Source organism: Notothenia rossii (assembly GCF_949606895.1).
Source record: "Notothenia rossii genome assembly, chromosome: 6".
Classification (NCBI taxonomy): domain Eukaryota; kingdom Metazoa; phylum Chordata; class Actinopteri; order Perciformes; family Nototheniidae; genus Notothenia; species Notothenia rossii.
In genome coordinates this window covers 46,687,215-46,714,701 of record NC_136909.1, presented here as the reverse complement: position 1 = coordinate 46,714,701, position 27,487 = coordinate 46,687,215, and the positions used below count along the sequence as shown (strand labels likewise).

The following is a 27,487-nucleotide window of genomic DNA, read 5'->3' as shown; positions in this document are numbered from 1 at the left end:
AAAACTTCTTGTTGGAGATACGTCACTGTCCATTGATTCTTCCGGGTAACTCATGATGTCATGCGTTACCCGGAACCAAATGGACCAATCCGTGGAGCCGTTATCCGTGGAGCCCCCGCTAATTGGTCCAAATTGACCAATCCACGGACTTCCTCACACACACACTCAGTGCATGCAGCTCCAACCCAGTCTCACAAACAAACGTGTAATAACTACGTTGGTCCACAACGTAGGACGTAGTATGCCTACAAAACGCCTCTGAAATTGTAAGAGCCCTACGTTTTTTTTCACCATTCATTCGAATGGCCGGTTGTCTATGTCACGTGATCTTCACATTTCTCCCTGCAGAAAAAAAAAACATGGCCGAACTTCGTTTTATTCTCGGTGTAAAATGCCTATTTTAAATTTAGTTTGGCCATTAAAATGCGTTTTGATGTCATTTGATGCGAGAAATATGAGTTGTTATTTCAGATTATGTGTGCAGTGGATGTACATGATCTTTAGTTTGCTAGTTATTACGAAGATTACTTCAGGAAATTGTGTCTATACAACGTTTTCATTGTTACCAAGGTGGTTGCTAGGGACGCTGCTATCGATATTATTTCTGTTATGTTGTGTAAAATGGTGTTATCTTTATTTCTACCCTACCCCCTTCCCCGTCAATGTTGGTCCACAGCGCAAACGTATTAGTTTAACAAAATCCGCAACTATGGCATAGTGTGGTGCCGAGAGATGGGAGTCGGAGGCGGGGTATCAAAGGTACAAGCTAGACTTTTATTTAGCATCTCAAAAACAGACTGGCGGAGACAGGAAGTCCGGCTCACTAAAAGGTCCGTGCAGAATGTTGAGGCAGAATCTCTGCTTCGCGCGTTCCTCTATGATAGGGTGACCAGACGTCCCCGTTTTCCGGGGACAGTCCCCGTTTGTATTGGCCTGTCCCCGGTTGAAACTGTCCCCGGAAATGTCCCCGTTTTTTAATATACCTTAAAAACACATAGCAAGGTGAAATAAGACGTTTCATGTCAGGAAACACTGGGTAAACACTACAGACTGTGATCAAGCCAGCCCCCACTTCGGAAAACACAGTCAAGCCAGCCCCCACGTTGTATTGCGGTGCGCGAATATCCTATGCTTTACGGTAGAGGCCTTTAAAAACTGCCTTCAAAATAAGTGTTTACTCGGTCAATAACAAATATACCTAAAAAACACACCAAACATATTCATATATACTGGAGCTTAAATTAAGAAATATGTGCTATATAATGTGATCAATAATAATTTAAAACAAACTACGTATAACTACCACATTATAACTGAGTGAATGTAAAATGTAGGATACAGTTATGAAGACATATCTAACATTTCCACTGGGTGACTAATTTCAATTGATGTTGACACCATCTTACAACACTCCTAAAATAACATTACTTTCTGAAGCACAATTTAAAATGTATGCTGTTTAAAATCTCAAATGTAGATCTATTGTCCATTCATATTTTGATTATTATTTAATGGAAACTGTCCATAATCAAAGAGTCATTCGAAGTCAATCAAAGACTTATTTCACTTCAGGGTGATAGCAGGACACCCCATCTAATTCTGATTTAGAGTTTCAAAATAAAATACTTTTGAAGTCTCATGTATGGGCGATCGTCCTTCTTTTTTTATACAAGGATAAATAAAAAACTGTCAAATTATCAAAGACTTATTTCAGTCAAGGGTGATAGCAGAACACCCCATCTAGTCACTCAGAGAGAATCAGGACAATCTGATGTAGAGAATCAATATAAAATACCTTTGTAGTCTTATATACGAGCTATCATCCCTCTATTTTTAGTTAAGAATAAAACAAAAACTATCCAGTATCAAAGACTTATTTCACTTCAGGGTGATAGCAGGACACCCCATCTAGTCACTCAGAGAGAATCTGGACAATCTGATGTACAGTTTCAAAATAAAAGACCTTTGAAGTCTCATATATGAGCTATCGTCCTGTTTGTATCCAACAGTTAAAATGTTTAAATTACATTGAACCAGAATTGTCCCCCTTTTTTCTTTAACAGTGAAGAAAATTGGATATGTTAATGAGATTTTGACCGCAAAACTCAAAATGTCCCCGGTTTTAATTTGGAAAATCTGGTCACCTTACTCTATGAGTTTGTTTTAAAAGAAGGAAAAGTCAAAGCACCAGGATAAGGGTTAAACAATAATCTGTTTTAATGGTAAAAACAAACAATACATCACCCAATCACGAAGCACTCTGCAGAGTACTCCGGGCTCAGGTTCTACCACCGTGTGATATACGTACCACGACAGCCAGTCAGAAACAAGAGCGCCGATCTTCAAAATGATCACAACATTTATACACAGGTGGGGAGGAGTTTTATCGCTTGCCCTTCCCTAGCTCTTTGTTATTGGCGAGTTCACTTCTGAGCGAGCTAGCCAATGAGTTGGCAGTGTTCCATTGGTCGGTTTGACTTCTGGGCGAGACCCCAAGCAGTGAGTCAACAGTTTGTTGATTCCATCTGTTGCTTCTGTGCGCGTGTGGGTGTGTGTTTGTCCCTCTGCCCTTAGGCAGATCCCCCAATCAATGATTTGGAGTCATGACAGAGGACTCTTTGACAGGACACATACTCATTCCCCCTAAACATCTTCAACACACACACACATCCTATCATGTATCTTATCACACAACAGTCACCTGTTTTTCTCTATGAAAGCCATATTTGTAAATATCCAAACGCCATCGTCCCATGACATCTTTAGGATTAGGTAAATAACAAAGCTTAACTGTTCCCATGGCCTAAGGCCTTCCCTGAACTTCCCTTCACCCCAAAGTCAGCTTACTTTAGAATGAATACATTTAAAAATGAGAACAAAGGACTATGGCCTCGGTAACTGTTTGACTCAATTCTCAAGGCCTCTTTTGGGGTCTGTAGGAGATAAATCATTAATTCTACAAGACTTTAACTGCCTTATATCTGAAAATGTATCTGGGAATTCCCCTGTTAATTGCAAAAACCGTGGAAGATTAACAGAGAGACCCTAACACTCTCCTGATATTCTGGGAACTGCAAAGCAGATGTCAAAGATCATTTGTATTATGCCTAACCACAGATAGCCAAAAAACCACCCTTTTGATTACACATAAAAGTGGAAGAAAAGACTATTGCGCTATATTTAAAAGAGGAAAAATGTACTTTGTCCCTTCAAATTTAACACACACGAATATGTATAAGGTGACATTAAAATAAATATATCAAAAGAACAATACCCTAACCCATAGATCCGTGGGTGAATAATGTCAATCACCACAATAGATACGTTATTTTCTCCTGTGCAATTCTACATTTACTCAACAATAACACATAATTATCCTTGTTTTTATTTATTTGTTTGATTAATAAACACAAGTTGGAGTCCGTCAGGACCGAGGGTCGGAGTAGCTCATTTGCTTTACAGAATATTACACCCGGAAGTAAGTATTCTCTCCGCTTCGCTTGACAAACCCCGTGATAGTCCTCAAGCTCTGTGATTGGAGAGTGTGCTCCGAGGGTTACGCCGATCGCCGAACAGCACTTTGAAATGGGATGGAACCACGGCAGACTGTTCCAAACTGGATTTGAACGGGTCCACCCCGTCCCCCCCTCCGTCCCCAGAACTACACATGCTGGCTATTGTGTTTCGCAACATGTTCTCTATCTATGGCACGTCTCTACTGGGAGTTGTAGTTTTAAAAGATGTTTTCATATTTCCCATAATAAGAAGTTGCCAGTATTAAACTGTGTACATCCCTGGAGGTTTAGGGGATAGGAAACACTCAAATTTAAAACATATGATTAATAAATGGGTGAAAATTGATTGTGCCCATAATGGGCAGCTTTAATATATACCCACATGACAGCTAAGGTCAGAAGAGCTTTATTTAACAGCTGGTCTTATGTCTGTGACCCCTCCTGTTGTTAATTGATAAGCCTGAAACATTGCTGATATATTATATAGAGCCTTGATGAGAAGACTTCCAGACAAACATGAGGAACTGCCTCCAACATTGAAAACCCTAGCGTTAGCTCCGTGCTAGTAAGAAAGGGGTTGGTGCAGTCCCCATATCCAATATAATCCATAATTGTCCGGTCAAACATGTCCACCTTACTTTGACCAGCCTCATCAATATTCACCAAGAATGGATTAGAGCTTTTCAGTGGGCTTTTTCCGTTAGCTCCATCAGCTTTTCTCAGTCTGTGATTAGCATTAGCGTTAGCTCCGAACACTGCCATTAAATCCATTCCACTCTTCTCCCCCGTAGAAAAAAAAAAATATTGGACGTGCCCCCAATGTTACCTTTTTACTAACGGTATCTCGGCAACGAAACCGTAGTTTCGAATACACACTGGTGGTTTCTGACTTGGCTCGTTGTCAGCCGGTAACCAGCTGCCCAGACATTTCGAGGGGAAAAAGGATGGAAACGAGGCGTTCGGGTGCCCTGGGAAGAACCTCCGTTTATTCAAGTTCTTCAGCTATATTGACACTGTATTGCATACATACAGACTAGATACTATTCCTTTTCTGACCACTTTCTCTATACTTTCGTCTCTCTCTCCAAAACTCTGCACTTCGCCTTGGCCATCACATTTTACACACAGAGAGACTCCAAAACCCACAACCCCTTGCGGCTGCTACTCTTAAAGTGACAGGCCAAGCCTGTAACACTAGCTTGCAATTGTCTCACAGGGTGAATGTGGAATGTCTGCTCAGGCTGCCATGCATTGCTTCCTGTTTATTTATGAAGTCATGAGCATGGCCTGCCAAAGCTCTGTCATCATCCACGGCAGCAAAAGCCAGCTGGTTATGCGACTGTGATGTTGTTCTATGAGGCTCTCCTTTTTGTCACACCTGCTATCATGCAACAGGAAGCTTGTGGCTACTTTCAAGATCTCCCTTGCTTTTGTTTCCCTCCAATAAAAATTGATTTGAAGTCCAGCAGAGTTTTAGCCTAATGGAGTGACATGTTATGAGTTTGGATACATGCAATCAATGTCATTGATATCCAATTTGGTCTGTTTAATTCTTACAAAGCCAAAATAAAAATACATTTCCATTTCATTCATTAAAGAGATACTTCACTATTGGCGCTTTTCCACTGCAGGACCTAAAACTGCTTAGAACCTAGCACGGCTTAGGTTAGGCCTTGGTAGGCCAGGCTCACTTTATGCTGCGTTTCCATTACAGTTCAGTTACTGTGGTGTGGTAGTAACCAGTGCTGGGTGTAACGCGTTACAAAAGTAACGGAGTTAAAGTAATATATTACTTTTTGCTGTAACGAAGTAATGTAACGCATTACTAATGAAAGGTGGGTAATATATTACCCATTACAATGCTCAGTAACGCAGTTACAACAAATTTTAACCAGAAATTAAATGGTATTTCGTTTTTTAAGAATGTGAGACATTCCGACACCAGACAAATTCTGCGGGTGGATTAGTAAACCTGGTGTGACTGTTTACCCTTCTGGCTTCGCGTCGGGATCTTCGGGGCAGTTGAATGTTATGCACCCTCTATTCAAAAAAGAAAAATACAAACAACAAATTGTGTCAGGTGCGCGTGACCTGCTCCGCTGCACGTGCATCATTTCCAAAGTGCTTCCACAGCAGTGACACACATCTATAGATAATAATTTATACGCAAATGGTTAAAGCAACCCTCAGTAAACGCCAGCAACACTGCATCTACTGCAGACAGTAGCAACAGGTCAGATGGGGATCACGTTACCCTCCGTTGTGGACACTAGCTTACTCCCGCCGGACTCGCCGCCCTCGCCCCCGGAGCAGCAGTCTTCGTCGCCCGAAACTACGCCGCCCTCTGCGGCCTGCAGGTGCCAGGATACCACGGCAAAACAGAGCCTGCCCAGGTATATCTTAACAAGTACCCGCCTGTACAGTGGGGTTAGGCGGTCATTTTGCAGCTCGTGGTGTACAAATAGACAATGGCTAGAATATTCATGTGAAAATAGTGGCATATTCTGCCATGCCTGTAGAAATGTTGGGCCAAAATAATGCATACAATAGCACAGATGCCTTCACCACGAATGGCTACAAAACTATCTCATATCCTAAGCTTATCAACAAGCTAATGTTGCAGCTGAAATGTTCTCCAGGTCACAAAGTCAACCTCACATGATGATGTGATACCAGTTTTCAAGCACAGTAGATATTCTCTTCCCAGAGTATATGATGGGACCAAAGTGATGATTAGTACATAGTTTTAATAATACTTTTGCTTTTCAATGTTTGCCATTTCAAACCATGAGCTGGTTTAAATAATATATGCCTTGATTTACAATATGTTCTCATTTGTTTTATCAGTAGGCCTACTGTTTTGAAGCTTTTGTGCTTTTCTTTGCCATAGTCCAATTTGGACTATATGAAATATTTCAGGATTGCACTTATAACTCTCTTGAAATGTTCTCACTTGCTTGGTTTCAAAACATAACAAATGCCATAATCTGTTAATTGGGGACCATCAATGCTATTTTTCATTACCCAACCACTATTGCTCATGTAAACCTACTACTGCTGCGCCCCCTGTAATCTCAGATGCACCCTTAGTCATTTTGTTCTGGAACTGGCCCTGTACACGGCCATATACTAAACAAACTACAGAGCCCATTCCGTGTCCTGTTATTATTTACTTCCTGTCTGCCTTCTTCTGGTGATTTATCTGACGTCCAGCGCTCCGTCTTTTAACCTCTTTTCCTTTCTCTTTCTTGATACTCCTTAGCAACCTTCATTATAGTCCTTGACAGTGGTCTGTATTGCTGTATTAACAACGTGTGACATGTTAAGAATTTACAATCAGAATCGAGTATTCAACTAAGCCGTGTAATACAAGTTGTTAGTAGCCTTAAGGGCCTACACAGTTGTTATGCTATACCACATTGCCCTTCATTGGATGTATAATGAGCTGCACTAAACTACATTTTAGCATTTAAAATACCTAGCCATTATTTTGCGGTTATTTTGGTGAAAGTAACTCAAAATCATACCTGCCAACCTTACCGATTTGGGCGGTAGTCTTCCGCTTTTGACATGTTTCTACCGCCTACCGACTTTTCAATCTTCCCAAACTATAACAAATAAAAATGACACATAGACACTGGACTCGACTTTTGGCGGACACTGTTTGCAGCGTGTCTGTGATCACATCATACAAACAGTCCTCTGTGTTTCTGAAAGAGAAACAACGTGCAGACCGGGGGTAAGGCAGCGTTACCCCCGACGAGGCATTTGAGTCCTACAGGATTTTCCCGTTAATATCAGTGTCTCGAAAACACATGTTGGCGACTGAAAGACATCCAATGTTTGGTCTTTTCCGGAAGCATCCTACAGTGTCTCAACTGAAAGAGGACCACAAACACACACAAAATATATTATACAATTTCGAGATTCGGGTATATTTATCTCCCATTCTTTCACTTTTTCTGACATTTTCAACACCAAACATGTAGTTAATGTCTGTGTTTAGTGAACTACAGCAATCTGAAAGCCTGTACATTATTTATATCACACTTTATCAGTAGAAACATTAAATTAACATTTTTAATGCAGTATTTTGTGATTTATGGCGCAACACAAAGATATTTCGCTCTGAGCAAACTTTTGACTCTATCATGTCATCAACATGAAACAAGAAAGAACTTTATCCAATGTTCACACAAGAGTTCTACATCCTGACACATCCTTCATCTACACTGTCTCAACTGAAAGAGAACCAGAAACACATTATAAATATAATAAAATGTGGAGACTTTCGGATATTTATCTCCCATTCTTTTACTTTTCGGGCATTTTACAGACCAGACATGTCGTTGATGTCACTGTTTACCAAACTACCACTTTTTCTGAAAAATGCATAAAATGATGCAATATATGTTAAATACATGTTTTATACATGTAATTACTGGGGTTCCATTTCTTCTGATTACCTAATTTGGGCGTGCACATTTGCCGCGCGCAAACCTACCTCTTTTGGATTTGGAAAGGTTGGCATGTATGAAAAGTAACTAAAAAGTAGTGTAACTCATTACATTTCAGAAACAGTAATATTGTAATGTAACTTATTACTTTCAAAAGAGACTAATAAGTAATATGTAATATATTACATTTTGGAAGTAACTTGCCCAACACTGCTAGTAACTATAGTAACGCAGTGTAGGCGGGGCGATCGGCTGTTCGGCGGGGAGGAGCGACGCTGCGTAAAAGATTTTTTTTGCCATGTCTGTAGCTCCTCTGTTTTAAAAAATGCTGAAAACAACTTGAGTAACAACATACTGACACCGGTTAGTAAAAAACATGAATTAATGCTTTGACAAGTCTGCAGACAAGACGGCAGGCGAAAAACCTTTTAAAATGCTTGTTTTCTGAATGGAGATTGGATCGATCAAGCTAAGCTAACGTTGTCCCGTCCACACTCACAACAACGGCCTACAGACATAAATTAACCAGCGACTGTATTCGACACAGACAGTCTGTGGTTTGTACTTGTTTAACTTTTGTCTAGTTTCTGAGAAGATATGAGGAGCTGTGAGCTCTGAGTGCTAACAGCTAACGGCTGATGTTTTGGTAGGATTATCTCACGCAACGATTGTGACGATTCTCTGACCAATCACCAGTCGAGAGTGTTTACCTCACTAGTTTAGCATATTTAGACCGGTTGTTGGCCCGGTAAAAACCTCGATTTTGGAGGGCCAGAATAAAGGTGAAAAAATAGCCCTGAGCCGGAACCACCCCTAGTGAAAAAGTCAGCTCAAACCGTGCTACGTGCTGCAGTGGAAAAGCGCCATTAGTGAACACAAAATGACGATTATAGAGACAGCACAAGAAAAGGCTAAAATAAAAAAATATCTTTGGATTTGAAAATAGATCATTGTGTCTTGTAGATCTTTGGGGAGACGGAGCCGGTCCGGATGACGTCAGAGGGCTCAGACTGTCGCTGCAAGTGCATCATGCGCCCTCTGAGCAGGGACGCCTGCCAGCGGCTGCGGAGCGGCAGTGTGCGTGTGGAGGACTACTACACTGTGGAGACAGTCAGTTCCGGATCCGACTGTAAGTGCTCGTGCACGGCCCCCTCGTCCTCCCTCAACCCCTGTGAGAACGAGTGGAAGATGGAGAAGCTGAAGAAACAGGCCCCCGAGTTACTGAAGGTGGTGACACGAAACTCAAATCTGCTCTAAGTACAAAATCTATCTGATCATAGCATCTTTCTGATGGACGATGGACAGCATTTCTTTCTACAAGATAGACAATTCCATCTTACATAAAATAAACTATTTAAATAATACAGTAATTACCATTTTCTGACTTAGGTTAAGTCATAAGATAAAGGGGTTTTAATAAGAGTCTTAGAAGACATTTTTAAAGCCACAAAGATCCCGAGTACCACTTTCATACCTCTATTTCAGTTCTGCAGTCAACTAATTAATACAAATTAGTTTTTATAATTGATATAATAATCATTAATAAATATATATATGTTGTTAGGGTTGGGGTTAGTGCTTGAAAGTACAAGGCTTAAAAGCATTAAAGGTTGTACTTCAGCTCTGTGAACTGGCTATAGTTGTGTGTCAATTGACATATTTTGTGAGCACGTCAGCATTCACAAACCTAAAACACACTTTCATGTTTCACAGGCAGGAGAAGCACGCTATGTACCACATGAAACAGAAGGCAGTTCCAGATGTCAGTCTCCACTTTAAACTATAGATTGAGCCAATACATACACAAATAATTAACATAGACTCTGAATGAGCCCCAGACTAAGAACACTGGAGTGGATGTCAATAAGTGATCAGAGCAAATGTTTTTGAGGACACTTTAGCTATTACTACAGTTACACAGAGGCACATTAAGATGTCAAATCTGTGTTCAGGAGAAGGTGGATAATGCTACTTCTTGTCCTTTTATTGCATGAATGACCAGCTCCAATCCATGGTGGACCTCCTGGAGGGAACACTTTACAGCATGGATCTAATGAAGATTCACTCCTACATCAACAAGGTGGTGTCTCAAATAGACACCCTAGAAGAGGTAGGCAACCGATTAGGCGCTTTCACACCGTAGTACTTTTCCCAGGAATAGTTCTGATAGTTCCTGGGATTTTGCGTTCACACCAAAAAGATCTGGAACTAGAACTTTTTTTGCTAACCTTTTCACCCATTTTAGTCCCTGCTAGAGAGCAGGGACTTTCCTGGGGAGAAAAGGTTCCGATTTCTGATTGGCTGGGTGAATTGCAAACCACGGCCCGTAAAACTCGGAAAAGTTTTTGTGAAGCCGCCATTTTATTTGCTCGTATTAGCATTATTAGCCTTAGCCCAGCGCACCAATGGAGAGAGACTAACTTATGGCAACACAAAAGAAAACATGGGAGCAGTGGAGTGATGACGAGGTGTCGGCGCTTCTGGCGATTTACTCGGAAGGCTTCAGTAGAAGCTGCTGGGAGCCAGTCCCCAACTTTCGGCCGGGGACTGGCTCCCAGCAGCACCCTCAGCGACTTATTCCGGTGTGAACGCAATTTAGATAGTTCCAGGAAATAAAAGTTGCGGGAAAAGTTCCGGTAACTATTCCTGGGAAAAGTACTTGGTGTGAAAGCGCCTATTCTTCACATCATTATGCTGAAAGGATTGGGAGGAGACATATTGAGAGGTGTTTCTTGTGACTCTGTATACAAGCCTATGTTACATAACATATTGCAATTGCTTTTATGATGTTATCTTTCAGACAATCAAGACAAACCTTACGCGAGACAATGAATTTGTTCGAGACAGCATGATGAGCCTCACCAACCACTTTAAGAGATACGAGAACTACTCCAACGTTATGATGAGCATCAAGAAGGACATCTCCAGCCTCAGCCTGCAGCTGCTGCAGAAGGACTCCTCAGAGACCAAAGCACAGGTTCCAAGAAACACAATTATTTCACTATTTCACTTTTTATTTACTTATTTTCTCAGTTTTTCAGTTTTATTGTGTTGCACTATTGGAGGAGACTGTGACCTAAGATTTTAATCGACATAACTAAATTGTAGCTATGTACGTATGACAAATAAAAGCCTCGAACCTTAAACCTTGAATTCAATCTCAAGGAGTGACAGAAAAACAGAACAAATCTTACTCAAATTTGATTGGATTTGATCCTACTTTAATTGTCCCTTGGAGATTCTGCAAATAACATGTCTTACATTGCTATATATTGATTTTTATAATGTTTTGCAAATTCAGGTTTTACATTTTCAAAATAACCAAATTAAGTTTAATGCCCATTTTATTGGTGACCAACTCATATGACCACTTCTGCGTACCAGGGACTTGCTACATTAAATACTTATTAACATCTCTGACAAACATTGTAGGTATACTATCTAACCCCACCCTTTTTTAATAAGCATGGTCAGCAGATAAGACCCACAGGCCAATATTACCAGGTGTTGTGATATAACCAGAATGTCATGTTTGCAGGATACTAATGTAGAGAAAACCAAGGAGGCTGCAAAAATTCCTAACAAAAAGACCCCTGCGGCCAAACTTTCAGCCAAACCACCCAAAGCAAAGGTCGTAAAACCCAAGAAAGAGGTCATTAAACCTGGGAAGCCGGCCAAGCCTGACCCTACAGCAAAAGCCAAGGTGGTTGGCCACCAGCCCGGCGTGGTGAGGGGCATCACATACTACAAGGCCGCCAAGAGTGACGACGATGAGCACAGAGGAGGTGGGATTTTCATTTCTCCAAGCATAGTGGTGTGTTCATAAAAAGGCCACCCTCTCTGAGCTAAAGCAAACCTTTTGCTCTAAGTTTGCACTTCCATCTGTGTGTGATCATTGTGTGTGATCCTCTGTTGGTGTTGAAAAGGGTCCAAATGTGTTTCTTCAGCAATGTAATCCAACGCAACATGAGACTTTGCTGGATCAGGCAACAGCCTTCCAGTCGAAGAGCCAAGATCATAATTAGCTTGATTTAGAGGACAATATAAAGCTTTCCTGACAATTTTGTTTTACACAAGCGTGAGATAGGGCTGTTATTGTGCTGCAAACTTGACACTAAAGCTCAATGCAATACAATAAGGAATCCATGGCTGTGTGCACACTAGGTCCCCTCAAAAGATCTAAGGTTTTTCGCAGAGCTAATGTAGTTAGCATAGGATTGTATTTCTGGTTTAGGGTTAGAATTTGCACTCCCTGAATGGGAGCGCAAATTCAAATCTTTGTATTGACAAAATACCTGGAGCTGATGGAATGCTGTCTCAAAGGAGTGCTGCCATGTCCATGACATGCCTTGGCTTCAGTGTGTAGGGACCCTCACCATCGCAGAGAAAACATTTCCTGACTCCTTCCAATCCTCTTTAAGTCTAGTTGAGTGAATAGGTAAGCTGCGTCTGCACCGGGCACAAGCACAAAACGCTGTCAGAGCGCGTGTTCTGCCGTATGTGTGTGACCTCAGAGGGCCCAGCCACCCTTGTCAAATCACTGAAACCAGGCGGCTGCATTTCCATAATCTCCGGCAAAGAGCAGGATGCAGGAACTCTGATTCATCCAGGGAAGATTCCCACATCTTCATTTTTTCCCGTTTTTTTCCTGAAATGCCTCTTTTCAAACTTAGTTCCAGTGTCATATATTTTACTGGTAGCTGCACAGCGTTCTGGAGCAGCTGATTTTGAGTTAATCTATCATTCTATTTGGCCTATCACTTTGACTGTAACCAGTGGAAGCAGAAGAAAAAGAGTACATTCTAACAAACACTTTTTGAACTATAGCTCCTGTTAACAGTTTAACTATAAAGGCATCTAGGAAAGAGACTTTTAACAACAGGGACTGTGACATTCAGACTGAGGCATTTTTACTGTAGCCAATCAGGAGTTTGCAGAGGTCATTGTCGAGTCTGAAAACCTTCACATTACCATGCAAATAGAGTGCAGGTTTAAAATAAACACTCTCCTGTGCAGGAAATATGTTATTTTAGGATGAACTGTCCCATTAACTGGCATACTTTAATATCTTCATCACAGTATCCTAATAGTTTAAAGGGGTCTTAGATCTTTGTCAAAGTAACAAAGGAAGTACAACGTGTGTCCCGTCTGCTTTACCGAACACACATGATAACTGAACAATCTGTCCTCTTCATGTAATCTCCACACAGTCATCAGATACACTCAAACAATGAGATAACACTTTTAGCAGATAACTATATATTTTTTAAAATTGGGAAAGTAGAGTTACATTTATTTCGAGGTACAATAAAAAAATGTAATCTTAAAACGCTTAAATTGTGTAAAACGTTCCAGAATATTGTCTGTACTCCCTCATCAGGTCCATGTGTTCAGTGTACAGTGTGGGGAAGATGCTGCTGTGATGTGCGCACATCTGTCTGACAGCAGCCGACAGCAGCAGGAGAGCAGGCTCTCCCTCCGCAGACCACACTTGCATAAAACCCTAAAACTAAACAAAAAAAGCAAAAGTATCACAACTACAGTTCTGGTAGAGATATAACATTGCAAAAGCAGGAGGAAGGCAGGAACTTTCAAACACAATGATTATCATCATTTATCATGTCATGGTTATGATTGACAACATTTATATTATCCATCAGAAAATTGGACTTCACTTCTTTAATACCACCAACATGAAGAAAGTTCTGCCGAGATACTTTCAACACATCAGCTGCCCGACGCGCGGCGGAAACATACTGGACCATGTTTATTCCCTTTTTCGACATGGATATAAGGCTCTTCCTCGCCCTCCCTTCGGCAAATCAGACCACATCTCACTGCTGCTGCTGCCTGCTTACAAGCAGAAACTTGAACGGGACAGACCGGTAACAAGGACAGTACAGCGATGGAGTGAGGAGTCAGACTCAGCACTGCAGGATTGCTTTGCCTCTACGGAGTGGAGTGTGTTTGAGGACAACAACATCAACACACACACAGACACGGTCATCTGCTATATTGGGAAATGGATCGATGACGTGGTACCGAAGGTTTCAGTACGAACATTCTCTAATCAAAAACCCTGGATAAACGGCGAGGTGCGTGGCAAACTGAAAGCGTGCACTATAGCGCACAGAGCCGGAGATTTGGAGGAGTTCGGGAATTCTAGGTATGAACTCCGGAGAGCTATCAGTGGACAGCATGGCAAAACTGCAAAGCCTTACGGCCCGTCCACACAGTGGCTTGTGTTGAAGCTTGCCGGCGGGCGTGTCTGAAACTCGGCCAACAACCAATCACATGAATCTCCCAGCCCTGATACACAAGCAGCGGTTTGATTGGCTAGAGCTTGTACTGGCATATGATTCGATTGGCTGACGATTCTGCCGAGGCTTCAAAAGTTGAACATTGCTCAACTTTTGCAGCGAGCCACGCCAGCAAAGCTCCGCTTCCCACAATGCAGTTTGGCGAAAAAGTGACGTCACCCCATTCAAAGTGAATGGTGAAGCTTTCAACGCACGCCTGTGTGGACGGGCCGTTATGGGGGGACAGGGCTGCTGCATTTATTAAATGTCAGCTAGAAGAGCAGTGAAATGAAAAACCTCTGAATTTTCTGTGAAGATATTAACAGTACTTAATGTCAGCAAAACATTACAATTATTATTTACAATGGACTAAGCTTAGCTAACAGATTAATTTCCATCACTCATGGACCACACCCACCTTTTATTTTGAAAAACCGGGTGACATACTGTCGCCCTTGGTCCCTCTCTCTTGTCTTTCTCTCCTTTCTTTTCTTTTTTAAAAGCCTGACTTTGTGAGTTATTGAGACATGGTACACACGTAGCATCCCTCCTCACATGCTCTCACCCTCTGCTGCTAGAAAGAGAGGTGCCGCACAGCGTTTGGAGGCAGGACCAAACCATTACATGTAAATAGAGGGGGGTGTACAGAGGCTTTGAATAATTAACTTTTGGAAGAAAAAAAGTGAAATTAATCGTAAGTTTAGTGAGTACATTATCAAGATAACGTTATATTAATGTTAGTTATTTATGATTGATGAAAGGTTACTTAAACATGTTTTCTTAATGTTCTAAAAATGTTTGGGGCCCCTGTCAGTCACGAGCCCTTAGAATCGTCCTTAGAATCGTCCTTAGAATCGTCCTTAGAATCGTCCTTAGAATCGTCCTTAGAATCGTCCTAACTTCACCCCCTTACAGCGCCCCTGCCTGTAACACCAGGAACATGTGGGCGGGACTAAGAACAATGACAGACTACAAAGGAGCAGCGGGGGGGTGCTGCGGGAGTGTCTGCATGCGCATCTATGGAGTCAATATTCTAGCTACTCACGAGCGGAAAATGTGCTTTTACACGCGCATGGAATGACCCTCGCGCGCAGACAGCCCCCTTGCTCGCTCGCGGGAGTGTCAGCCTCACTCGCTCGCGGAGTCTGTCTGCGCACGCATGAAAAGTTTCTGACACTTTGGGGCGGAGCCACTGGACTTTGATTGACAGCTGCCAGGAAGCCCATTGTTGCCAGGTTTGATAAATGCCTGAACTACCAAGAGCCGAGGAGTGACAGCAGCAATATCAGTTGGAAGAGATTGAATGGTAAAGTTGTCAATAAAAAAACATTATATTCGTAAAGTGTACAGCTGATAAATATATACACTGAACAAAAATATAAACGCAACACTTTTGTTTTTGCTCCCATTTTTCATGAGATGAACTCAAAGATCTAAAACATTTTCTACATACACAAAATAACCATTTCTCTCAAATATTGTTCAGATATCTGAAAAGATCTGTGATAGTGAGCACTTCTCCTTTGCCGAGATAATCCATCCCACCTCACAGATGTGGCATATCAAGATGCTGATTAGACAGCATGATTATTGCACAGGTGTGCCTTAGGCTGGCCACAATAAAAGGCTACTCTGAAACGTGCATTTTGGCTTTATTGGGGGGGTCCGAAAACCAGTCAGTATCTGGTGTGAGGGTTAGGATTAGGGTTAGGGTTAGGGTTAGGGTTAGGGTAATGTTGTGAATCGAGTGGCCCATGGTGGTGGTGGGGTTATGGTATGGGCAGGCGTATGTTATGGATGACGAACACAGGCCACAATATTTGAGAGAAATTGTTATTTTGTGTATATAGAAAATGTTTTAGATCTTTGAGTTCATCTCATGAAAAATGGGAGCAAAAACAAAAGTGTTGCGTTTATATTTTTGTTCAGTGTATATATATATATATCAATTAATTTGATATAAAAAAATGACACATTAATTAGGAGTCTAATCCTTTTACAAACACTATAGTAATAATATGCATTCATTATGACAATATCATACTATTACTATAGGAGTGTTCTATAGTGTGTTCAAAAAACAACTACAGAAACACTATTTATTATACTATAGTTATACTATTTAAAATAATATAGGAATACTACAAAGATCTAGATACATAGTATTACTATTGAAATATTATAGGGCTACTATAGCTAATAAAATGGCACTACAGAAAAAACTATAGTAATACGATAGCCGGTGAAAAATACTACAGAACACTACAAACTTACTATAGGACACTATACAACTTTTACAGTATACTAACTCGGCAGTGGCGGTTCTACAGGGTGGCACGGGGTGGCAGCTGCCACCTCAGAAAAATACCTTGCCACCCCAACTGCTACCCCAGTTGGCAGCTTTGTTTTGAAAGAAAAGTTGTGGCTCATCGGGCATTTATGAGAGAAAATCTCTAATGTCCGAGTGCAAGTGAATGCAGCACAAGACGCGCCTTGTAACCCCTCCCCCGGCCCTGGCGCGAGCCTGGAAATATGATTGGCGGCGATTTCCTTTGAACGGGGGGACAGCGCAAATCGAGAAGCATTTCGGATCCAAGTAGACGGAAGGAATGAGGTATTTGCGGTCTGGAATGACAGAGAAGAGACTGTCAAGTTTGGCTGTAAGGCAAGGCAAGGCAAGTTTATTTATATAGCACTTTTCTGTACGCAACAATTCAAAGTGCTTTACAAAACAAATTAAAATACTTTTTAGGAATACATACAGTAAAAACACATGGCATTTTACAACAGGCATTACAAAGCAAATATAATAAAATAATTAAAAGAAACACCACAGGTATACAATACATGTTTAAAAGGCATACTGTAGTGCGAATATAAGCAGCTCAATGAAAAGCAGCGGCAAAGAGATATGTTTTTAGTCTCGATTTAAAAAATAGTACGCGTTTCTGCGGACTTGCATGATTTGGGTAGTTTGTTCCAGATTGTCAGGGCATAATAGCTAAATGCTGCCTCTCCATGTTTCGTTTTTACTCTGGGAACCAATAGCAGACCGGTCCCAGAAGACCTGAGGCACCTTGATGGCTCGTAATTATGTACAGATGTAGCGATTCATTTCAGACAGTTTGAAACGCGAGGGCCGTGATTGGTACGTGATCTGCCCTCACTCAAGGGAAAACCTCCAGCTTGACTTGAGACCGCCCCCGTGATAGATAAATGTAATTATAATGAAGCCAGCTGCAATGGATCATTGATCCACCAGGGGGTGCAGTGGGGTTCCACACTGGAGCTCATGTGAAATAAAGTGAGATACAGTACGCTGGAGGTACAGCGGAACTTTGTTAAGATCCATATGTCACGGATATCATACTACTGTGCTAAATAAGAGACATGTAATCATTTACAAAACATCACCATGTTGTTATTTAACAAAATAATTTTGTTATTCGAAAAAAACGAACGGGAGGAAATGCAGCCCTGCTCTCGATTTTTAATCCTAATTTAATCATCATCTTCACCACGATCATTTATGTTTATGTTCGCCGAATTGACATGAAATCACTGACACATATGAATATACTGTATTCAACTTCATTAAAACGTTATTAACGTGCCTAAACTCAGTAATTCACCAAAAATATGTATATTTTAATGGAGCTTCGTCGGTCGATCAGGATCCAAAAGTGTAGCGGAGGGATCCTCATCTGGATGAAGGGTGTTATTTTCCCCATAAAGAACAAGTCGCTGAAAATTATCCCGCTTATTACATGGCCACATTCTCAACAAAGTAACGACATGACTCCCAATATTAATTGAAATGCTTTTATGGATTTAGAAAATGTTTTTATTGATTAAAAAAATAGTTGTATGTATTGATTTAAATTGACATGCATCCGCTAAGAAAAATAGTCCGTTGTTACCGTTTTTTAAACAGTCTGAATGAAACGGCAGCTCTCAGCTGTGTATTTACACAACTAATGGCCCATCAACCACAGCTCTCTCCCCCCCTCCCCCCCTTCCCCCCTGATCTTTCTTCTCCAGCAGCTAAATTAACGGTAGGTTACTCTGAGTGACAAGCTTACAGTTAGACACAACACTGTCATTGCAAGTGACCCTCAGTTAGTTGACTTTTATGTTCAACTGCTAAATTCGTTACTGATAAAAAAGGGCTTCTACTGTACCTAATTACCTTAACACTAGAACCGCCAGAGGTTTTTGTATAGGCCTACCTAAACCCGTCAAATCCCGCTATTAGAATGCAATTTTTAACAACATAGGGTGCTACATAACACACTTTCAGGAAAAGTCACGGACTGGGAGACTTTAATATTTTATTGAAAAAAAGTTACATTGCACACACACAACACACATCACACAAATTGACCCGATTGGCGGTTCTAGTGTTAAATAAACTCACTAATTAATGAAACCAGTTCAATACGCATTATTCTTATTCTTATCATTCTTTATGAGCGCAGAAATAGTCTTAAAATCAGATCTGTTTTTTAAATGAAATTTGACGGCAGGCAGTTAGCTCTGATCACCTATGACAAATGCGCCGCACCTAATCGCTGGCCATTCAGCCACAGACACTGTTCGAAATGGGGGGGAGCTAGGGGGAGCTTGGCTCCCCCGAAGAGGGAGGGAGCTCACCTGAAGGCTGACTTTGAGATAAATAGGGGGAGCCCAAAACAATCGTGGATATTTGTGTCACACAGATTAGAAATGTTGAGTTTCTGTAAATAACAGTTCTTGAAATAAATAATAGTTATTGTTCATTACAGTTTCTGAATATTTGTTTTATATTTGTGAATATGTCTGGGTGTTGCCATCTGTACGTGGCGGCGCTGCATTCTTACTTACGTTGCTATGGTTATGGCGGTGATGCCGGCGCGGTATTTGAAATGTTCATATTGATATTTTTTTAACTCTGGCTGTGTAATAAAAAATATGGCAAAACGAAAACAGCCAAGCGTCACAGCTTTTGGATTCACAAGCAAAGAAGCGAAGGAGTCTAAAAATGACAACGTGAACGGAAAACAACTTTTAGTTGGCCGGCTGTAAGCGGCGTTAGGGTCGAGCTTGACAGCTCGACACCAAGGGAGAGGCCTGCCGATGCGGAGCCTGAAGAGGCTTCAACAACGGCCACATCCGCCGGCATAGTGACACCGTCTGTATTAGTAGAAGAGTGTTTTTATAGCAATTGATCGCATCCGCGCTGCTGCGCCAGTCAACAGAGCGTGCGTGTGACATATTTAGTAGCAGGATGTGCTCTGAAAAATAGGGCTCCCCGAAAGCAAATGGGTAATTCGAAAACTGACAGAGCTCCCTCTATACAACTCAAACTGTAGAAGGTGTGAAAGCACCTATTGTTTTAAATAATGGTCGGAATGTGACCTGTGAGCCTTCTGAATTACCGTGGGACAGCACATTCTAAACTAAAATGTTCAATCAATAAAGTAACATCTTATCTTATCTTAATAATATCTTCATATTAATAATAATAATAAATCATACAGTATGTGTCCGAAAGGGAGCAGGAGGAAGCAAACACAAAAATATACTGCATATTAAAGCAAACGATTGTAAAGGTTAAAGTATGAGCATAACAAATAAAGAAGTGTAATGTAAACATTTACATTATGATTATTTAATATATAAAGACTATATATTATTGAATTACAAGATTAGATATACTTTAGTTGATCTAAAATATGGATGTGTTCAAATGCTCTTCAAAACACAACTGAAAGTCCATGAAACTTGTCTTTCTGTATTTGTGAATGAAGCGCCATCTCCTGGTTAAAACCTGAAATTGAAAATCTGGCAACGCCCTCTTGGAAAATAGTGGGAGGGCTTAACATTCCTCTATACTGGTCTTTGGCAGGTCGTAGGCAGGAAGCTGTAAACTGGAGTCTGAAATTCAGTGCTACATCTGTAGGAGTTCAACAATATACTTTGGGTCCTAAACCATGTAATGATTTCAAAACTAGCAATAGTACTTTAAAATTCCCTGAAGTTCCCGTCAGCAAAAACACGTGGGTTTGCTATCCTGGCTCCAAAATGGTGGAATGAGCTCCCCATTGAAATCAGGACAGCAGATAGCTTACACATATTCCGACGCAAACTGAAAACTCATCTCTTTAGACTCCACTTCGAGCGATAGAATTACTAACAAAGCACTTATATACTAATAAAGGGCTGGCTTTCTAAATGCCAGTTGAGTAGCACTTGAAATGTTTGGCTCTATGAAACCTGATGTACTTATATGATTTTGTTTTCTTAAAGGTTGTATCTTCCTGGTCGAATGCACTTATTGTAAGTCGCTTTGGATAAAAGCGTCAGCTAAATGCAATGTAATGTAATGTAATGTAATGTAAAATCAATTATTTGGCCGACTGGAAGCCAGTGTAAAGATTTCAGAACCGGACTGATGTGATCCACTCTTTTAATGTTAGTGAGGACACGTGCAGCAGCGTTCTGAATCAGCTGCAGTTTTCTGATTGATTTTTTTGTCAGCCCTGTGAATACACTATTGCAGTAGTCCAGTCTACTAAAGATAAAAGCACGGACAAGCTTTTCTAAGTCCTGTTGTGACATTAGTTTTTTAATCCTCGATATGTTCTTCAGGCTGTACTCAGCATTGAATCAAAATGCACCATAGCTTTAAATCTGAATACGTTTGTGAGGCGTTTTGCTGAACAAGATGGTAATCGCCACATTCAGCTGTTATAGGCATGCCAACTTGATGCTCTGCTCACGGATGACTCGATGAGCATAATAAACTGTTAAGATTTTTTCTGTTTTAAGTCCTGTGAAAGTCAAATAAGACGGTGTGTAAAACTTCCCTGCCCAGCCAAAAAAAAGTAACCACTTTGATTTAACTAGGCCAGTAGGTAAGGACTTTCCACTGGAAAATAACTTAATGCAGCGATGTTTATGTTTGAGCTGAATACACGTTTTTTAACCCTAACTGATGCAGTTAGTCACTTCTTTAATGGTTGTTCTTTCTAATGTAAAGTCAAGGTTGTAACTGTTTGCAATGAAGTTGTGCGGCGCTGAACTGTTCTTTTGATTATATTGATATATGATAGTAATTACTTGTCTTTCAAATTTGAAGGAGGGTGAGCAAGCATCTTGTGGAACATTCATCATTAACTCCTCCCAATTTTTTTTTTTTTTTTTAATAATAACACTGAATATGTGAATCATAACAGTGATTGACAGCTAATATCATATTCATTTAGACAAACATCAACGAGACAGTTAATTAATATACTTATTGCAGCAGTCTGCATATATTTGGTACCCCTGCTGGTCTAAGAGTGAGACAAACTCATTCAGTTATTGTTCAGTTAAAATGAATTAAAACCCTCTATGGTACGCACTATGATAAAAATGTTTGGAGTGTTTTTTTGTCATATAATAGACCAAATAAACATAATCTAAAGACATTTCAAATAAATAATTATTTGGGGGTACTTTTTGGGGTGTGTGTTGCCTTGAGGCAACACTGTACCATAATAGTAAGTTATGAAAAAAGAGAGTTATTGTTTCAAATTTGAACAAAATGTATTTAAAAACACATGGAAAATACAACAGGTTAAATTGCATGCCAATTAAAATGTGAAAATCGTTATTTTTTATATTTTAACAAGATTACCAGTCTGAATGTTGCCTGCAGGCAACATTGTACCATTGTGAAACAACCTTTAGGAATAAATACACAAAGAGTCTAGGCATCTTTCATCAAACTTTATCGAGCCATTTGACAAAATAGACTCACTATTGTGGAAGTTCATGAAGCAGTTATTGTCAGCAGTGAAGCACAGGTACGTGACACACTTTGATCACTGCACTTTCACCCTGACAGCCAGGGTATTTGCACCGGCCCTTTTTCTCCACGTACACAGGCCAATGGTCAGTGTGGTCATGATGCACATGTGTTGATGGCACTGATGAGGAAGAACCTCTGTGCTTCTTCTCAGCCAGGTCTCTGTCAACATTATGAGATGGTCTCCCCCTCTTCTTCAAAACTTTCCTCTCGTTGCAAAGGCAACTTGCAACTTCAGCTTTGAATTTAAGCGGGCTGTACACTTCTTTCTTGGGGATGCCGCAGTCCTTGCAGTCCCTGGGGTACAAGAGCCACGCATTCAATAGAGTGAAATCCATCATGTGCAACACGATCTTGTGATGCTACTTCCTTGACCTGATCTTTGTTCTGTAGAGAGCAATCAGCGAGTCTAGAAGATCAACTCCTCCCATACTTTTATTGTATGCAAAGAAAACATTGCAGGTATCCTGCAATGTTTCTTTCTTTTTCTTATCCCATCTTTGCACAGATCGTTGGGTTGGCTTTAACATCAAATGTATCTTGGTTAAATTGTAGAGATCTATGATGAATGGTATGCTTTTGAACAGTTTATACCTAAACACACAATACCACAATATCGTGGTAAATCCATAATGGTACGGTGTTGCCTCAAGGCAACATTTACAATTGACCATAATGGTACGATGTTGTCTCCAGGCAACATTTGCAGTTTAACAAGTTTCCATTGCCTAATTAGCAAATGAAGTATATCAAACTATTAGAAATTAAGGTTTACTCACCTATTATTGTGAATAAAAATTTTTCCACACAAGAAATTCGCAGGAAATTACGTTTTTAGACACATTTCTTGGAGAGAAATGGCTGAGCTGATCCTTGTGGGAAAGGCAGCAAACAGGGTCTTCAAATTGGCCGCCAGAGAGTCATGGGACAAATTCAAACACTACTATTGGTTCCTTATGGTCCGGCCTCTTTTTTTTAAAGTATTGCATTATAATTTGAGATGTATTGTGTGAATGCAAAAGGCAAAAAATGGGTATGTTGCCTGGAGGCAACATCATACCATAGAGGGTTAAATTAATTCTGCCACCTTATATACAGTATTTATATTTAAGGCTTTACTGATGTGCCACAATAATGTCACCAAATGTTATTGAGTTAAAATAAATAGTGTGGCTTTCTAACTTAACATTACAGTAATTGATATGACTGCGATTAAATCAGCATATACTTCTGCTAGGGGATGCCACCCCTGAAATTCTCCTGCCACCCTCTTGCCACCCCAGGAATATTTGTCTAGATCCGCCCCTGATACTATAGTAATACTATAGTTCATTTCGTAAGAGGTGCATACAGCAGACAGTAGCTAGCAGTTTTCGACAGATACAGCCCACTCAAAAATATATTTTTTTGTATCAAATTAATTAATATAGGCCTATATATATATATATATATATATATATATATATATTATATATTATCGGTACACTTTACGAATATAATGTTTTTTTATGGACATCTTTACCATTCAATCTCGTCCAACTGATCTTCCTGTCACTCCTCGGCTCTTGGTAGTTCAGGCATTTATCAAACCTGGCAACTCCAGGTTTCCTGAAAGCTGTCAATCAAAGTCCAGTGGCTCCGCCCCAAAGTGTCAAAAACTTTTCACGCGCGCGCAGACAGACTCCACGAGCGAGTGAGGCTGACACTCCCGCGAGCGAGCAAGAGGGCTGTCTCTGCTCGCGGGGGTTTAATCTTCGCGCGAGGGTCATTTCATGCGCGTGTAAAAGCACATTTTCCGCTCGTGAGTAGCTTGTTTTGCGCGCTAGAATATTGACCCAAATCTGACTCAATACGTATCTCTCCCAGATTAGCTCAACAGCTTTTTTGCTCGCTTTGAGAGCAGCCAGGCTGTGGAGGCACAGAAGGACCAGGAGCCCTGCCCTTTTGTTTTAAACAGGGCAGATATGTGCAAATCCTTTAACCCTTAGATGCATAAGTGGGTCTTTTTGGACCCAGTGAGGTGGTTTTCTTGAAGTCTCTTTGTAATTACATTTTTTTATCATTTCATATTCCAGCTATTCCTCAAAAAACATGTTTTGGATATCACGTCATTCAGATTTTAAATTTAAATTTTAAGAAATTGTAGTTTTTGTATTACTACCCCAAGCTTCCATAAGTGGGTCAAAAATGACCCACATGCATTTTCTATGGGATCCCATGGGAACCTTGCTGTCAGGAATACATTCACTGTAGACCACAAGTGACACCTCTCAGGAAGATTATTTTACACAGCCATATCTGATACCTGTCAGTATAATAATAATAATAATAATAATAATAATAATAATACATTATATTTGTATAGGGCGGGGGGGTATAGAAGTATCAAACTTGATCAACCGGCATGGATTGATGGGGGGGGGGGGGGGTGCTATGAGTAGACAAGAGGAGAAGAGATGAGTTTTGAAAAGGGACTGGAATACCGTGTGGGTCTCAGAATAGCGGAGATCATTGCATCAATATGTTCAAAACGTTTTTTTTCAAAATGTAAAAAAAACGTCTTAAATTATAAATTGTGTAAAATTAAATATAAAATATTTCTAATGTGAACCAAAATATAATACTAAACATTATACAAGTGATTTTTCTTAATCAAAATGACAAAAATGGCATAAAAACACATATTATTCTAATACGGGTCCTTTTAGACCCACTTATGGAAGAGTGTAGGGTCCAGTCAAGGGTTAAAAGGGTCAAGGGTTAAAAGGGTTAACCCACACAAGGATCCTGGACCTGATGGCATCCCTGGCCGTGTTCTCAGGGTGTGTGCAGTTCAGCTGGCAGAGGTGTTCACAGACATCTTCAACAGGTACCTGCTGCAGTCTGTAGTCCCCACATGCTTAAAACACTCCACCATCGTTCCTGTCCCCAAAAAAACAAAACCCACCAGCTTCAACGACTACCGCCCCGTAGCACTCACCTCCATCATAATGAAGTGCTTTGAGCGGTTAGTCAAACCCTTCATCACCTCCTCCCTCCCTGACTCTCTGGACCCCCTGCAGTTTGCCTACAGAGCAAACAGGTCCAAAGACGACGCCATAGCCCTCCCCATCCACACTGCCCTCTCACACCTGGACCAGAGGAACACATATAGAATGCTGTTCGTTGATTACAGTTCAGCTTTCAATACCATTGTGCCCTCCAAGCTGGTCATCAAGCTCCAACACAGTCTCACGGCATTTCGTGTTGTAGTCATGAAATTAATCTATTGATTCGTGTTCACCAACACGATTTCGCCATTTTTTTCGTGTCACAAAACAATTTTAAAAGCATTGTAAATAATAACAAATTAGAAGGAAAAAAAGATGACAAAAAAATACAGATTTCAGTATTCTGAGGCTCTTTGCCCCATTTCTTTTCCTCACAGACGGCAAAAAAAACTCCGACATTATACAATTTAAAATAAAAGGGATAGGGTTAGGCTTAGGGTAAGATATTGAGAAAGACATTTTTTTTCAAAAAGACGTGGTGCAGGCACGAAACATACTAACAATAGAAATACATTGCTTTTAAAATCATTCTGTGTGACACGAAACAAATGCGAAAATCGTGTTGGTGAACACGAATCAATAGATTAAATTAATTTCGTGACTATAACGGGAAATGCCGTGAGACTGGGTTGCAAGCTCAGAGACCTGGGGCTCAACAGCGCCCTCTGTGACTGGATCCTGAACTTCCTGACGGGCAGACCCCAGGCAGTGCGGGTGGGAAATATCACATCCTCCACCCTGATCCTCAACACTGGAGCCCCTCAAGGCTGCGCGTGGCCATACACAGCTCCAACACCATGGTGAAGTTTGCTGACGACACGACCGGCATCGGCCAGATCACTTACGGCGACAAGACGGCTTACAGAGAGGAGGTCGAAAACCTGACATCTTGGTGCCAGGATAACAACCTCCATCTCAACCTCAGCAAAACAAAGGAGCTGATTGTGGATTACAGGAAGCAGCAGGGAGAGGGACACGCCCCCATCGCCATCAATGGGACTACGGTGGAGAGAGTCAGCAGCTTCAGGTTCCTCGGTGTCCACATCACTGAGGACCTGACATGGGCTCTTCACATTAACACCATCACCAAGACAGCTCCACAGCGGTTCTTCTTCCTCCGCAGGCTGGGGAGGTTCAAAATGGATTCCAGGATACTCTGCAACTTCTACAGGTGCACCATAGAGAGTATCCTGACCTTCTACAGGTGCACCATAGAGAGGATCCTGACCTTCTACAGGTGCACCATAGAGCGCATCCTGACCTTCTACAGGTGCACCATAGAGAGGATCCTGACTGAGAAAAAAAAAAATTAGTTATCTATTTACCTATATATCCTATTTCAATAACTTGCATATTGACTCTTATTGCACTATTTCCCTTTTTTTAAACTATTTCTCTTTTTGTATTTACTTTTTAATATTTACTTGTGTTTTGTGTTGCACTGTTGGAGAAGCCTGTGGGACAAGATTTGTATCGGCATAACTACACTGTAGCTATGTTCGTATGACTAAATAAAGAACCTTGAACCTTGAACCTTGAAACATTATTAGAACATAACTTTCCATTAAAAGCTATAGATATAATGAAGAATGAAGAATCTCCGTCCCGTTTTTATTAAAAGCAAAATACATCCTCTAGGCAACTCCTCGAGCCCTATAGGGAACCCGGAAATGTTAAGTGACCCAAAGCTTAATGATAGAAATGTATAGTAGGGTCCCCAGCACATAGAAACGGCTGGATGCTAAGTTACATATGTTGGGCAATTTGCACAATAAGTATAAGTTGTGTTAACTAGCAATTACCATTATAGCTTATGTGGACAATAGTTATGAAAATGGCTTCGTCGATTTGGACAATTTTGGAGTGGGGGTAATTAAGGAACGAGTCAATTTCAGTCAGTTTTAACCAAAAAATGCCAATGTTTGTACTCCCCGTGGGCTGATTTGATTGCTTTTGGGTCTATTAGGTAGATTTAATGTTCATCTTGCTCTCTATATCCAATGGTCGCAACACCACTCATGGTAGTGAAAATCAGCCCACCGAGGGTACAAGTATGGCCACTTACCATTTTTGATACTGAAAATGTCAGAAAGGGACTTAGCATCCTCAACACCCTCAAAACCACTCCAAATGTGTTCAAATCGGCCAAGTCATTTTTAAAATATTGTTTACATAGGATATAATGCCATCACATTAAATAAACGCAACTTGTGCCAATTGTGCAAACTGCCCAACATATGCAAGTGTGAGCCTCTTCGCTCACACAGGGTTCAAATCGGGACGGAAAGAGCAGGTTGGTGGAACACAGGCGTTTATTAACTCCAAACAATAA

General features: G+C 40.8%; 1 protein-coding gene across 2 annotated transcripts in view; it reads left to right on the top strand.

Moving 5' to 3' along the window:
• olfml2a (olfactomedin-like 2A) overlaps positions 1-27,487 on the top strand; it is a 42,933-nt gene that overhangs the window by 8,288 nt on the left and 7,158 nt on the right. The window contains exons 1-5 of one of the 2 annotated variants that reach the window (XM_079689555.1): positions 5,787-5,908; positions 8,936-9,199; positions 9,975-10,082; positions 10,773-10,949; positions 11,511-11,757. In XM_079689555.1, the coding sequence (XP_079545681.1) occupies positions 8,963-9,199; positions 9,975-10,082; positions 10,773-10,949; positions 11,511-11,757 (769 nt within the window). In that variant the 5' untranslated portion in view covers positions 5,787-5,908; positions 8,936-8,962. Of the gene's footprint in view, positions 1-5,786; positions 5,909-8,935; positions 9,200-9,974; positions 10,083-10,772; positions 10,950-11,510; positions 11,758-27,487 lie in introns of those variants that run through there. The other variant, XM_079689554.1, reaches the window with a different exon arrangement.